The 14,212-nt window shown below is 44.7% G+C and overlaps 1 protein-coding gene across 2 annotated transcripts; it reads left to right on the top strand.

The window, feature by feature from the left end:
- Positions 981-13,563, top strand: LOC102168439 (zinc finger protein 347-like). 2 transcript variants are annotated; one of them, XM_018063000.1, is made up of 4 exons: positions 981-1,054; positions 3,818-3,890; positions 7,350-7,476; positions 10,543-13,563. In XM_018063000.1, the coding sequence occupies exons 2-4, from the start codon at positions 3,876-3,878 to the stop codon at positions 12,300-12,302; spliced, it is 1,902 nt and encodes a 633-aa protein (XP_017918489.1). In that variant the 5' UTR covers positions 981-1,054; positions 3,818-3,875; the 3' UTR covers positions 12,303-13,563. The 2 variants fall into 2 exon arrangements, with proteins under 2 accessions (XP_017918489.1, XP_017918490.1); XM_018063001.1 differs by lacking the exons at positions 981-1,054; positions 3,818-3,890 and adding an exon at positions 8,431-8,615 and having other exon boundaries at positions 7,270-7,476.

The raw sequence follows: 14,212 nt of genomic DNA, 5'->3' as shown, positions 1-14,212 counted from the left end.
CCTTCCAATGAATATTCACGGTTGGTCTCCTTTCGGATTCACTGATTTGTTCTCCTTGTTCTCCAAGGGACTCTCAAAACTGATCTCCAGCACCAGAATCCAAAAGCATCAATTTTTCTATGCTCAGCCTGTTAGGGGAAGCACACTGATTGAAACTGCCCACCCTGGCCAGGCACCATAGTAACTATTTGCATGAGTTGTTTTATGACAGGAGATCCTGATAAGGAATACAGAACTAACAAGCCACCACCAACCGGAAGAGTTCGGGAAAGGTCGAAAGGAGACACCGTGTGTCCGTCCACTTCCCAGAATCCCTCTCACTAGCATCCATCTTGGCTGAGCGATGCCACCAGGAAAGACTCTGAATTAGAATGATTGGCCAAAGACCACCCAGAAACTAATCCCATCACCATAAAACCCGAGACAGCAAGCTAAGCGGCAGAGCAGTTCTGGGTTCCCTTACCCTGCTGCTCTCCATCTGGGTGCCCTTTCCCAATAAAATCTCTTGCTTTGTCAGCACGTGTGTCTCCTCGGACAATTCATTCCCGAGTGTTAGACAAGAGCCCCAGTTTTGGGCCCTGGAAGGGGTCCCCTTTCCTGCAACAAGCCTTCTGTATGGACCAACTCTCACATCACATTTTTAATCACATCCCTAGCTAACTACTGGAAAAACCATAGTTTGTCTATAGGGCCCTTTGTTGGCAACGTGATTCCTTTGCTTTTTAATACACCATCTAGTTCTATCATAACTTTCCTTCCAAGGAGCAGATGTGTTTTTATTTCCTGGCTGCAGTCCCCTTTAGCAGTGATTACAGTATTGAATTGTTCCCTCCTCCCGCCGCGCCGGGACGCCCCGCCCTGCCCCTCCGCGCCGCGAGGTTCCGCCTCACCTTTCAAAGGCCCTGTGCTGGTCCGGCTTCTCCCCGGCTTCTCCCCACCACCAACCCCCTGACGGCCCGGACCCGCCTGCAGGCCGGTCAGCTATTTGTCTGCGCGTGCGCGAAACGTGACCCACGCGGAAGCGGAGAGCTGCGAGTGGAGGTCCCAGCGCAGCGTGAGTTTCTGTCTTTTGAGTCAAACCTGCCTCTCGCAATCTCCTTTTCTTTGTACCCCAGGTCTGAGGGTCGCTACTGACTCTAAATCCCCGCTCCCGCCCCACCACCCCCAGCAAATTCAGACGTCTCCTTAAGTGGTGAAGGGGCGCCTGCCTTTTGGTTTAAAGTCCGCATTGAAGCCCGTTCCTGCTTTTGGAACACTGAAACCTTGCGTTTCGCACTTTTTCTGGCTTAAAACCGTTTACTGACCTCACGGACCCTTCTGCCCTTTCTGCACCACATACAATTGTATTAGGCGAGGTGGTTTATTCGCTCCACCTTCTTCAGCCTCTCCTTCTCGGCCCTGGAGGCCTCGCCGGCCGCCCCGCCCCCGGAGGGGCAGCGTTCTCTCCCCGGTCCTGGGATTCTGGGGAGCCCTCCCCGCGCTGAGACCCCCTCCCTCCCAGCGCTCTGTCCTCACGTCTCCTCTGGCCGGTCCTTCTGCCCTTCAGAGTGACCTTTCCCCTGATCCCTGATTGGGGGAGCTGACCTGAGCCAGCCACGTGACACCCATGGTTCTTAGGCCCCAAATACCACCCGCTGGAATTTGGCTCTTGCGGGAGGGCCTTTCTTATTCAGTCTCCTACCCTGTAAATAGTGGGCGGAAGGCGGGATCAGGAGAAGCAGAGACAGCGACTCCTAGAGAAATGGAAAATTGAGAAAAGCCTGTGGGACAAGAGATGGCAGTGAAGAGGATGGTGAGGAACTTGGAAGAGACAGCTTCATGAAAGAGAATGAGCCTTGAAGGGAGCGGGTGCGGAAAGGAGAGAAATTCAGAGCAAAGCAGGGTCTCCGGAGAGTTAAGGGTGAGCAACACAGGGAGGTGTGGTTGTTCATTCCGACCCTTTGCGACCCCTGTATCTCCCAGTTTTCTCAAATCCATGTCCGTTGAGTCCAGGGATGGTATCTCACCATTTCATCCTCTGCCGCCCCCTTCAAGGGAGAGGGTGTAAATCAGGGGTCCCAAAGAGGGCGACAGTGGAGAGGCACAGACAGCGCGCAAAGGGGATACAAGAGTTGGGACCTTGGCTTACAGAGCAACAATATCCTGGTGGGAGAGAAAGGGGGCTCCTAGTGATTTGAGGAGCTGAGAAAAAAAGCGAGCCGAAAGGAAGCATAGCCACTTGGAAGTGCCAGAGAGTTGGCAGGAAGGGCGGGCAGAGATGGAGGAAGAAAGGCAGAAATACTGGGAGATTGAGGATCACCAGGGAGGTTGAGAGAAAGCAACTTGAAGGTGAACGGATGGCAGAGAGGCGGGATAGGAGCCAGGGAAGAAGTAGAGAGGAGGACAGGCACAGCAGGAGAGCAGAGAAACGGACATGTAGAAAGAAGTAGGGAAACAGATCAACCAAATGGAGTGGAAACAGCTAGAGTGCAGGTGATGGTGGGGACTAGATCCAGAAGAGTGCTGAGTCAGTTGGGTAAGAATTATTGTCTTGCTTCTTTCAATTCTACAGATAAGACAGAGAATTGCAAAACTTCTGTCTGTGAGGCATGTGTATTTTGTAATTATTTGTATTAAAAGAGCATGCATATGAGAGCCGGTTGAGGTCGCAGGTGTGGGTCACCCCCTTCCCTATTCCTGGTGAGGAGTAGAGGTTATACGAGAGAAGAAATGGGGCAAGACTCTTACTACATGATGCCTTTTCAAGGAACTTTAAAGATGTTCATTGTGATGGTTTTACTTTTGGCTTTCTGCTTTCTTTACATTTAATTATTTTTATAGCTTGGGATAAAGATTTGTTTGTTCAATAGCGACTTTCTTATAAACAATTATGGAGCTTTGCCTCACTTGGGACAACTTGGATGAATGTAGAGAATATCATGGTGAGTGAATTAAGACAGGGAAAGACTGGTATTATACGTCCTTCCATTATATAGAATGTAAAAAAAATGAAACTCATTGGGTAGGATGGTGGTTCTCTGGGGCTAGGAGGTGGGGAAGACGGGGAGATGTTGGTCAAAGGGTACAGACTTTGAGTTGTGAAATGAGTGCATCCTGGGGAGGTGTGTGCAGCACGCTGACCATAGTTAATCCTGTTCTGTTACTGCATGCTGGGAATTCGTCAAGAGTGCATGGTCAGTGTTGTCACCACATACAGAACATGGGACTTTGGACGTGATGGATGTGTTGCTTAGTGGTTTGTGATAAATATTTCATGGTGTACACGTGTCACAGGGTGTATGGTATATGTATACATAACCCTTTCATTAGTCGGTTTTCCCCCATCAGACACACACCTCCCCCATCAGACGCGCTCCTCAGGTTCTCGTGTGGGTCCTCGCCCCAGGAATGTGCACAGAGCCGCAGATGATTCCGATCTGGATCCTGCATTGAGCGCCAGGGCTCTTAGCCTCCACTTCTGAAACTCAGACCACACTCTGGGAGAGGGGAGGCGCTCTGCTCTCAGTGGGGCTGGACCAGGGCCTGCTGTGTGACCTGAAGGGCATCATGGGGTCATCAGAGGTGGCCCCTGCTGCTGTGTGCATGATTCCTCACCAGCAGGGGAGTGTGATCCGAGGGAAAGTGTGGGAAAGTCCCGTGTTGGTCTCTGTGCAGAAGTTGCCTGTCCTGAGGCCCTCTTGAGACAGTGGGCACAGAGGACTGTCTGTTACCCATGGTGGGGGCTTCCCTGTGTGTGTGTGGTTGGGGCTCAGGAAGGGGATTTGTTGACTCTAAACATTAAATAGCATGTTTTCCACCTTCTTGATACCCCATGAAGACTCGTGTTACTTGAGAAAGCCCAGAAGAGGAGGAAGAGGAAAGAATAGGAGTCAGGCATGGCTCTTTCTCAGGTAAGGTCATATTCTCAGTGGATTCTAGTCTGTCCTTCCTGAAATGCCCTTCTCTGGACTCGCTAATCGTGTCTGACTCTGAAGTGTCCTGTCTGAGTACTGTACATGCACACTCACCCAGGGCCTTCCCTCTGGGTCTGTAGTCTCCACTTAGCTCCCGTTTCCCCATGACCCGGTGACCTGACCCTTGTGAGGAGGCTCGCCTGGGTGGCGTCCTGGGCAGGGCTTCACACCCACAGGTTGGAGATGGGGTTTCAGTGCTGTTGGGCAGCAGGGATTGCTTAGGGCCCATCTCGATTCCCTGTCTGCCCTCTGTCAACAGGGGATAAGGAAGCTGCACACTAGATGTAAGGTATTAACATGCACAGTACCTGCTAAAATCTGGAAAAGAGGCCAATAACGGGAAATCAGATCTGAATTTTTTAGGACATTTAAAACTAAATGAGGACCTTCTTGAACAGGTCTAGAGAGTGTTTCATTACAGCGTCTACTTTAAACTATGAAATATAGTTTGCTAATTATTTTTTCTTCTTTTTTGGCCATATGATGTAGGGTCTTAGTTCCCTGAGGAGGCATTAAACCTGAAACCCAGTGGTGGAAGTGTGGGATCTTAACCAGTGAACTGATGGGGAATTCCCCCAACTTTCCTAATCTTCATGCAATATTTGGTCATGGAGTAAAAAGATAAACATTGGATTTTGTTAATAACTACATCCCTTACATTACTCTTTTTTTAAATATATTTTAAAAATACATATTGGCTGTACTGATCTTCATTGCAGCAGTGGCTTTTATCTAGTTCTGGTGTGTGGTGGCCACTTTTTGGTTGCAGTGTATGCGTCTCATTACGGTGGCTTTTCTTATCTTGCAACCCAGACTGTAGAGCATGCTGGCCTCAGTAATTTCACCTGCTGGGCTCTACAGCTCTTGCTCAGAAATTGAGGCTCATGGGCTTAGTTGCTCCTCAGCATGTGGGATCTTACCGGATCAGGTGCCAGTCATATTATTTTTTAAATCTGTATATTATTTTCTGTTTTTTTTTTTTTTTTTTTTTTGAGCTAGTATAAGATAATATTGAGGACTTCCCTGGTGGTACAATGGCTAAGAATGTGCCTGCCAATGTAGGGCACACGGGTTCCATCCCAGGTCCAGGAAGATGCCTCAGAGCAACTAAGACCATGCGCCACAACTGCTGAGCCTGTGCTCTAGAGCCTGGGAGCCGTAACTCCTGAAGCCCGCACACTCTAGAGCATGTGCTCAAAAACAGGAGAAGCCACTGCAATGAGATGTCCGGGCATTGCAGCCGTATGTACAGAAAGCGTGCTCACAGCAACAAAGACCCAGCAAAACCAAAATCAATTAGCTTTAAAAAAGACAGAGAATGCTGACAAATTACTGAAGTGCAATTGATTCCTTTTTAATGTCCCAAAGATGCTGAAATACACATAAATAAAAGAAGACAAGAGTATCATCCCTGAATGTGTCAAAAGGCATCTTTCTGGAGAAGGGAATGGCCACCCACTCCAGTATTCTTGCCTGAAAATCCCATGAACAGAGGAGCATGGTGGGCTACCATAAGGTCACAAAGAGTCTGACATGACTGAGTATCTAAACAACAACAACCTCCACACACAGCAGAGTGAGCTCTGAAAAACAAATCTAAACCTCTGATTTACCTCCTGCAGATTCTTCAGTGACTTCCAGGTACTTTTGGAATAAAGTCCTAAATCCAAAGACCTTGTAGAAAGCAGCCTCTACCTGGCATCACCCCTCTTTTTGCCCTGTGTCCCAGTCAGACTGACTGGCTTTCTGTTCACTAAATATCTTCCTGCCTCAGAGCCAGCACTCAGGCTGTACTCCCTGGTTGCATCACTCTTCCACTTCCCACCTTGCCAATCCAAGTGTTTCTTCCTCACGGATACCTTCTCTGATTTATCGATGTAGGTCAAGACTTTCTGTTAAAAAAACAGGCACCAGGCCTGTTTCAGAGCACGTGTAACAACAGTGATGTTAAAATTATGGATGTAATTGGCCAGCTGGCTGCTAGATGGTAAGCTCCATCACGTTCACTGCTATATTCCCACTTTGGGGCCCAGAGTTCACTCTCAGTAAATTTTGATTGAAAGAAAAGAGTAAAGACAACTCTTCCTTGTTTCAACCAGTTGTGTGTTTATGTGTGCGTGTGTGAGTGCATGGATCTGTAATTCCATGGTTTTATTACAAAACATCATCTCATAAATACGTTTGATGCTTTGTAGCAGTTGAAATTGTATCTTAAGTGTTTTCCATGGCCTTAAGTTTTTTCTACCCAGCACATGAGTGATGGAAATAGTGGTAAGATTATTGACCTTGTGTGGATTGGTGGGGAGAGGGGGTGACCCTATATAGTAACCATTTATCTGATAGTCATGTCTGCCTCTTTGTGACCCAGTAGACCATAGCCCTTCAAGCTCCTCTGTCCCTGAAATTCTCCAGGCAAGAATACAGGAGTGGATTGCAATGCCCTCCTCAGGGGGATCTTCCCCATGCAGATATCAGCCCCATGTCACCTTCATTGCAGGCGGATTTTTTACTGCCAAGCCTCCGGGGAAGCCCAGATATCTACATATTATACTGTATATTATACTGTTCCTTGGCATTCAGAAGGAGGTAAATAGTAAATTAATTTGTGAATATTTTTCTGTCTATAATGTCCATCATTTCTTGGCTGACAAAAGATCTGGGATTCTACACCTTCATTGCTCTTCAGCTTTCTTGAACTACTTTCAGGTATTCTCAGAAAACTCTCTGTGGATGCACTTTCCTCCTCTGGTACTTAACTCATTGATTCCTTAGGTTCAGTTGTCTCTCCCAACCATCTGACCTCAGGTGCTGTTGCCACAATTCTTAACTGTTTGATCTGAGCAGTTCCTTAGAATGATGAAGTTTTCTCCCCAGTAAGATGGACACAGATCTTTCTCTAATGTGCTGTTATGTTGATGATAAGTTCATCCGTGTAAAGTCTTTACAGTAATGCTTAGTGTGTAGGAAGTGTTGATACACCTGTCATCAGTGTGATGATGTCATAATCATCCCCATCACAGTGTGTGTTCTTTTAAAGCCACTGTGGACTTTGTTGTCTGAAGACACCAGTCTTGCTATAACTCATCGAGATAGTGAATATCACTTAGTGTGTAGAGTGTAACAATTCTGCATAGACAACTCACTGATTGAATTTTATTTGTATATTCTTCATGTGTTGTCCACACAAGTGACAAATTTATATTGATTGGAAGATGTCATAGTCTTATAAAACAACCTGGAAATTAGAGACCCACAGTTTGTTCCAAATAGCTTTTAATGGATCTACCAGAATATTACATTACCTGAATTGATCCTTATCCCTCTCACCTTTTCTCATTTCATGTGAAAATAAGAATCCTCCTCAGTGCCTGTTAGTGAAATGTGCTTTCATTTCAGACACAGTTGACCATCAAGGATGTGGACATCAGGTTCACTCCAGAGGAGTGGGAATGCCTGGACCCTGCTCAGAGGGCCTTGTACTGGGATGTGATGGAGGAGACCTACAGGAACCTGCTGTCTGTGGGTGAGGATCGCTTCCCTGTGAAGTTGGAATGTGGTGTGGGGGTATCTCTGCATTTTCCCTCTGTGTCTCTTGGCAGCCCCTGTTTTGCTTGACTGAGTTCATAGCCCTGTTGATTCAGACTTCAAAAATTTTGTGATTGGCATCAGAAGTTTAAGCTTGTCCTTTCTTCAGGTGATCTGCCCACTGTATGATACACAGTTTTCCACAGCTTGAGTATTTATAAAGCTGATTTCGATCTTTGAAATAACCAATTCCCCGTTTTCTCCCCCTGTGTTCTTGGCTCAGTGGTTCTGGGAGAGGAGCTAGGTACACGGATGCCTGTGTGCTCAGTCGGTACAGTCGTGCCTGACTCTGCGACCCCGTGGACCGTAGCCCTCCAGCTCCTCTGTCCATGGCATTCTCCCAGCAAGAATGCTGGAGTGAGTTGCCATGCCCTCTTCCAGGGAATCTTCCCCACATGGGGATAGAACCCACGTCTCCTGCGTGGCAAGTGGATACTTTACCTTTGAGCCCTGGGGAAGCCCAGGTATCTGTATTATACTGTATATTATACTGTATATTATACTGCTTCCTGTGCATTCAGAAGGACGCAGATAGTAAAGTAATTTGTGAATATTGTTCTGTCCGTCTGTAATGTCCATCACTTCTTGGCTGACAAAAGAGGTGGGATTCTACACCTGGCAATGCAGGAGGCACAGGGGTCTAGGTCCTCTCTAAAGCAGGCCTCTGAGCTTGCTTCTAACCTGGCTGGACACTGCCCTGACTGTGAGTGCCCTGACTGCCTGCTGTGAGTGCAAGTCTTACAGCACTAGAGATAAGATAGGGGACAAATATTGAGATTGTCGAGCCCTTGGGGGGCCCTGGCCTACTCAGCCACAGGCTTAGCAATATTGTAAGTTTTGTAAGACAAATAAATAGCATTAATATGCAACCAGAGCTGCTATTTGCTCACAGGTTCCTGATGATATCAGTTGGCATCCTGGGATTATAAATGGGAACCCAAAACTGCAATCTTTGAAGTCTCACCCATGACTGTAACAGGCTGCCTGGGATCTTTTCTTCACTTGGTCTTCAGTTGTGCTGTACCGCGGGACTTCCCAGCGCTTTTTGAGTCTGGATGTTGGTCAGAACCCAATTTGGTGACGTATCTTCGCTGTTTCTACTTCTCTTTGCTTTTATTGTTAGCATATTGAAAGTTAGCTAGATAATTCTATAATAAGAATTTGTGTTATTTATTTCTACAGAATGAGTGGCTTATTTTGTTAACAAATCTTTGAACCTGAGACGAAAGTGACAAACTTCTGCAAAACTTTAATTGGCCCTGTGAGCAGTATTTGTGAGACAAAATGCCACTCTGTAAGAAGAAAGAGGTTAAGGTTGATGAAGTTTTTATTCCCTAATTCAAAGATTCACCTTTCTACTAGTTAGCTAATACACGGGACGTCTTCACTGGATGGTGTGAGAATTGGAACCTTAAATTAAAGAGGGCTGTACCCTTAGAAGTTACTGAATGTTTGTGATTCTCACTCATTGAGAAAGGATAAGACTCTGATTTGCTGGATGAGAGGCTGAATCCTTCTCTCTCCTACCATAAAATGAAAGTGAAAGTCACTCAGTCGTGTTGGACTCCTTGCGACCCCATGGACTATAGAGTCCATGGAATTCTCCAGGCCAGAATACTGGAGTGAGTCGCCTTTCCCTTCTCCATGGGATCTTCCCAACCCAGGAATCAGACCCAGACTTCCAAATTGCAGGAGGATTCTTTACCAGCTGAGCCTCTGTTGTCCCGTTCTCCTCCTACCTTCAATCTTTCCCAGCATCAGGGTCTTTTCCAGTGAGTCGGTTGTTTGCATCAGGTGGCCAAAGTATTGGAATTTCAGCTTCGGCATAAGTTATAAGGGCTACTCTCTAGTTGTATGTGCGGGCCCCTCATGCCAGTGGTTTCTCTTTTTGTGGTATGTGGGCTCTGTGCGTGTGCTCAGCAGTTGTGAATCCCGAACTTGAGAGTACAGGATCTTCAGCTGGGGCCCACAGGCTTAGTTGCTCCGAGGCATGTGGGAGCTTCCTGGATCGGGTGTGTGCCCTGCATCAGCAGGCAGATTCTTTACCTCTGAGCCACAGGGAGGCCCCAAAACTTGTTCCTTTACATGTATCTTGGAGCCAATGAACTAAGTAAATTAAGGTTACTGTATAGAATGGCAATTGCAATATTGAATGGCCTTTATTTAAGCAGAGAACGTTTCATTTATTAATTCTTTGTTATTTAAAGATGACAGTCTTTATGTTTTACACAGTATAACTGACATGAAATACTTCTAGTTATAAAATGCCTGTATGTCTATCTACTGATAGATTTATAGGAGGTATTTAGAAAAGTGTTCTTTCTTTTTTATATATATAATTAGGGAATTACCTGACATTCCAGTGGATAGGATTCAGCACTTTCAATGCAGTGATTTTGGGTTTAATCCATGGTCAGGAAACTAAGATCTCATAAGCCCCATGATGTGGGGGGACAGGGAGACAGTTTTAACAAGTTCTTTATTTTCATTACACAGTATATTAGAATACTTCTTTTGGATTATTTACCATTACACTGTGTTTCCTCTCTGATCCTTGCTTACTCAGTCCAGTCTGACTCTTTGTGATCTCATGGACTATAGCCCTCCAATCTCCCTGTCCATGGATTTTTACTGTTTTTTCTCCTCAATTATGAGACAGAAGTGTATTTACTACCAAGTAGAATGAGCTTTGAGGTCATGGTGGGAAAATACCTTTTTCTTTGAGACCTGACATGAGTTTGCATAAAGTGAATGTTTTCCTGATTCTGTCTTTGAAACTTGGCTACCCTAAAATTAATTTGAATTCTATGTGATTCCTGGTTTTTTTTTTTTAAAGAATTCTATTCCTTTAGTGTTCCTTATATTTTTAAGTTCATCATTGGGAAGATTAATAATTCTGTTCAGGATGGGTATGACTTTTGATATAATATCATGTGCTCAACATGAAAGAATTTATTTATGAACTGTAATTAATAGGCTACCTATGGTTCTTTATATCTTGTAGGTTTGTCTCATATACATATGACCAAGAAATTACAAGCAAAAGGAAACAGTGGAAAAGGAGAAATTTTGCAAAGAGTGATGTTTGGAAGAGCTGAAACCTATGAAACCAAAGATTTTTTCCTCAGGAAGATACAGGAAACTGTGCATGGTTTTGAGAGTCTGTGGACAGCTGCTGAAAGAAATGGCAAAGGAATGTCTGTATCCCATAACAGAAACCTCACTGGTGGAAGAGATCATCAGAGTAGAAATGATGTAGGAGATAAGCCTGTTGAAATGCACAGATCAAGCTTTCATGATGAATTGCAGATGCTTCAGTCTGAAGGGACAGTTTCTGAATGTAGTCAGGTTGTGACAAATATCAACAGTAGTACCTCAGGTTTGCCACCTCAGAGAACTCGTAGTGTCCATAAAGGCAGTTCTCATAAACATGAGAGTGCTGTTATGCATCCCTCGGAACTGGCACCACACCAGGAATCACACAAGAAAAAATCTTACAAATGTAATGAGTGTGATATAATGTTTCTTCAGGACTCAGAACTCACTAGATATCAAAGAATCCATACAGGAAGAAAACCATATAAATGTGATGTGTGTGGCAAGGCCCTTAATGATAATGTGAGCCTTGCAGTTCATCAGAGAAATCGTATTGGAGAGAAGCCATATACATGTGATGTGTGTGGAAAGGCCTTTACTTACAAAAAACGCCACACACTTCATCAGACCCTTCATACTGGAGAGAAACCATATAAATGTGATGTATGTGGCTGTGGCTATACTCGAAAGTCAAAGCTTGGAATTCATCAGAGAATTCATACTGGAGAGAATTCTTATAAATGTGATGTATGTGGTTGTGGCTTTACTGGAAAGAGACATCTTGGAACTCATCGGAGAATTCATACTGAAGAGAAATCTTACAAATGTAATAGCTGTGACAAATGTTTTTTTACACTGTCATCCTTAAATATACATCAGGCAGTTCATACAGGTGAGAAAGCATGTAAATGTAATTTATGTGGCAAAATATTCAGTTCCAGGGGTAACTTTGCTGTTCATCAGAGAACTCATACTGGAGAGAAACCATATAAATGTGATATGTGTGGAAAGGCCTTTACTCACAAAGAAAGCCATGCACTTCATCAGATCCTTCATACTGGAGAGAAACCATATAAATGTGAAGTATGTGGCCGTGGCTATACTCGAAGCACACATCTTGCAATTCATCAGAGGGTTCATACTGGAGAGAAACCATATAAATGTGATGTATGTGGCAAGGCCTTTATTGTAAATGGAGGCCTTATATCTCATCAGAAAGTACATACCAGAGAGAAACCATATAAGTGTGATGTATGTGGAAAGGCCTTTAGTGTAAATGGAAGCCTTACATCTCATCGGAATATTCATACTGGAGAGAAACCATATAAATGTGATATATGTGGTAAGGCCTTTAGTGTAAATGGAAGACTTAAATCTCATCGGAATATTCATACTGGAGAGAAACCATATGAATGTGATGTATGTGGTAAGGCCTTTACTATAAATGGAAGCCTTATATTTCATCAGAAAATTCATTCTGGAGAGAAACCTTATAAATGTGATGTATGTGGCAAGGCCTTTAGTTTCAATGCAAGCCTTGCAGTTCATCGAAGAATTCATACTGGAGAGAAACCATATAAGTGTGTTGTGTGTGGAAAGGCCTTTAGACAAACTGCATCCTTTGCAGTTCATCAAAGAATTCATTCTGGAGAGAGACTGAGAGGGTAACATGCAGGAAGGACAGGGGCCTCCAAAAGAGGAAATAGGCTGCAAGTGTCTCTTAAAATTCTGTGTTGCTATGATGACACCTGGTTCCACCTGAACTTAACTTTTCTCTAACCTTGAGCTAAACCTTGAGCATTTTTCTTATGGAAATGTTTTTCTTAAGCTATGTTAATGAAACTATGTATTTGCTTTGGAATTGGCCTTTCTTCAAAATGATTCCTCCTAAGACTATCATCAAACCATGGGCTGATGATAGCTCAACAAAACAGTATTCGTATCAGTTGTTTTATGGCTGGGGGATGACACACCTCTTGCCCTCCTATCTCAAAGATGCATATTATGAGAGAGGGGCCTGCTGAAACTCCCTCAGCCTTGAGGTGTCTCTCTTATCTGATGAATAACTTTCTAACCGACATAAAACAGCTTGCTAAAACTAGCAGCGGGGAGCACTCTCCATCCCCCTTCTGATGTCTATGTCAGAAGCTTTCTCTGTCCCTTTTTCACTTTAATAGAACTCTGCTACACAAAAGCTCTTGATTGATCAGACCTGGTCCTTGGTCCCAAAGCTAATCTTCAGAGATCACGAATCCCACACTATTCATGATAAGTTATCAAAACCTTACAAATGTAAGAATTGTGACAAAGGTTTTAGTGCACAGTCAGCCTTAACTCACCATCAGGCAGTTCATCCAGGAGAGAAAGCATAAAAATGGGACGTATGGCTGGTGCTTGAAATGACCATCATAGGAAGCATCAAATAATTCACAGTAGAGAAAAATGTTACAAATGGAATAACTGTGAGAAATAGTGCAAATTTAATGAGTGTGGCAAAGACTTTAGTTAGAGTTCAGGCCTTATAATTCATCAGAGTATTCATACTGTATAGAAAGCATACAAATGAAATGAATGTGGCGAAGCTTCTATTTCATGTCCAGCCTTAACTGACCATTAGGCAGTTCATACAGGAAAGAAACTGAAGAGGAAAAGTTAAAATTTTACCTCCTTCTCCTTCTGCCTCTGTAACTCAGCTTGCTTCTTGCAAAGTCTAAATCATGTAGGTCTCAGAAAGTGGAGACTCACAATACTAGTAACTGGAGCTTATCCCATTCACCCTTGTCCTGCTCTTTGCAATCACCCTAGCCCCTGCAAACCCGCTTAATCATGCCTGTCCATGTAGAAAAACTCTAACCCCCTTGTTCAGGGCTCAGAGCTTGGAGTGTTAACTCCTCTGGGCCCAGCAGCATAATAAACCTGAGTTCTCCAACCCTCCAAGTGTGGTGCTTGGTTTCTCAAGTACTGGTTTGTGCAGCATTTCTAGAGGCCCCAGCTAGATTCCACCCACACTAGCCCCCCTTGAATTGCTGGACTGGTGACTTGGCTGGGTCAGAGCAGAAGAGCCCCAAGTCAAATGAGGAGGTGCACCACCTCATGGTATTCCAGGTTCTCTTTTGGACCGGCATTCTGACTCGAGACAGCCAAACCCCAACCGGACTCACCAGGAATGACCACAGGGTAAGGTAAGGCCACAGAGCCAGTCCCCAGTCAGGAGATCCTACCCGAATGGGTAGAAGAGGAGACTGATCACCTCCTTGGAAAGGGAGCATCAGATAGGGAGACCTGGGGACTTGGGAAAAGGGACATATTGTAATAAACTGAGTGATTGCATATGCATGATTGCTGACTGAAGGAAGTGAAAGTGAGCTCCACAGCACTCAGACTACGGAGCCTCAGAAGGTCCAAAACCTGTGGTTCCATGATGACCTCATATGGCTGAAAGGTGGTGCCAGTCTCTGGGGGATTTGATTCCTCCCTGTGAGGCTGGGTGTTAGTTATAAAAGGTGTTATAGGTCTACATAGAACCTTCAACTTCAGCTTCTTCAGCGTTACTGGTTGGGGCATAGACTTGGATTACC

The sequence above is a fragment of the Capra hircus genome, chromosome 18, assembly GCF_001704415.2.
Source record: "Capra hircus breed San Clemente chromosome 18, ASM170441v1, whole genome shotgun sequence".
NCBI classification, from domain to species: Eukaryota; Metazoa; Chordata; class Mammalia; order Artiodactyla; family Bovidae; genus Capra; species Capra hircus.
This window is presented reverse-complemented; position numbering and strand designations above follow the sequence as displayed.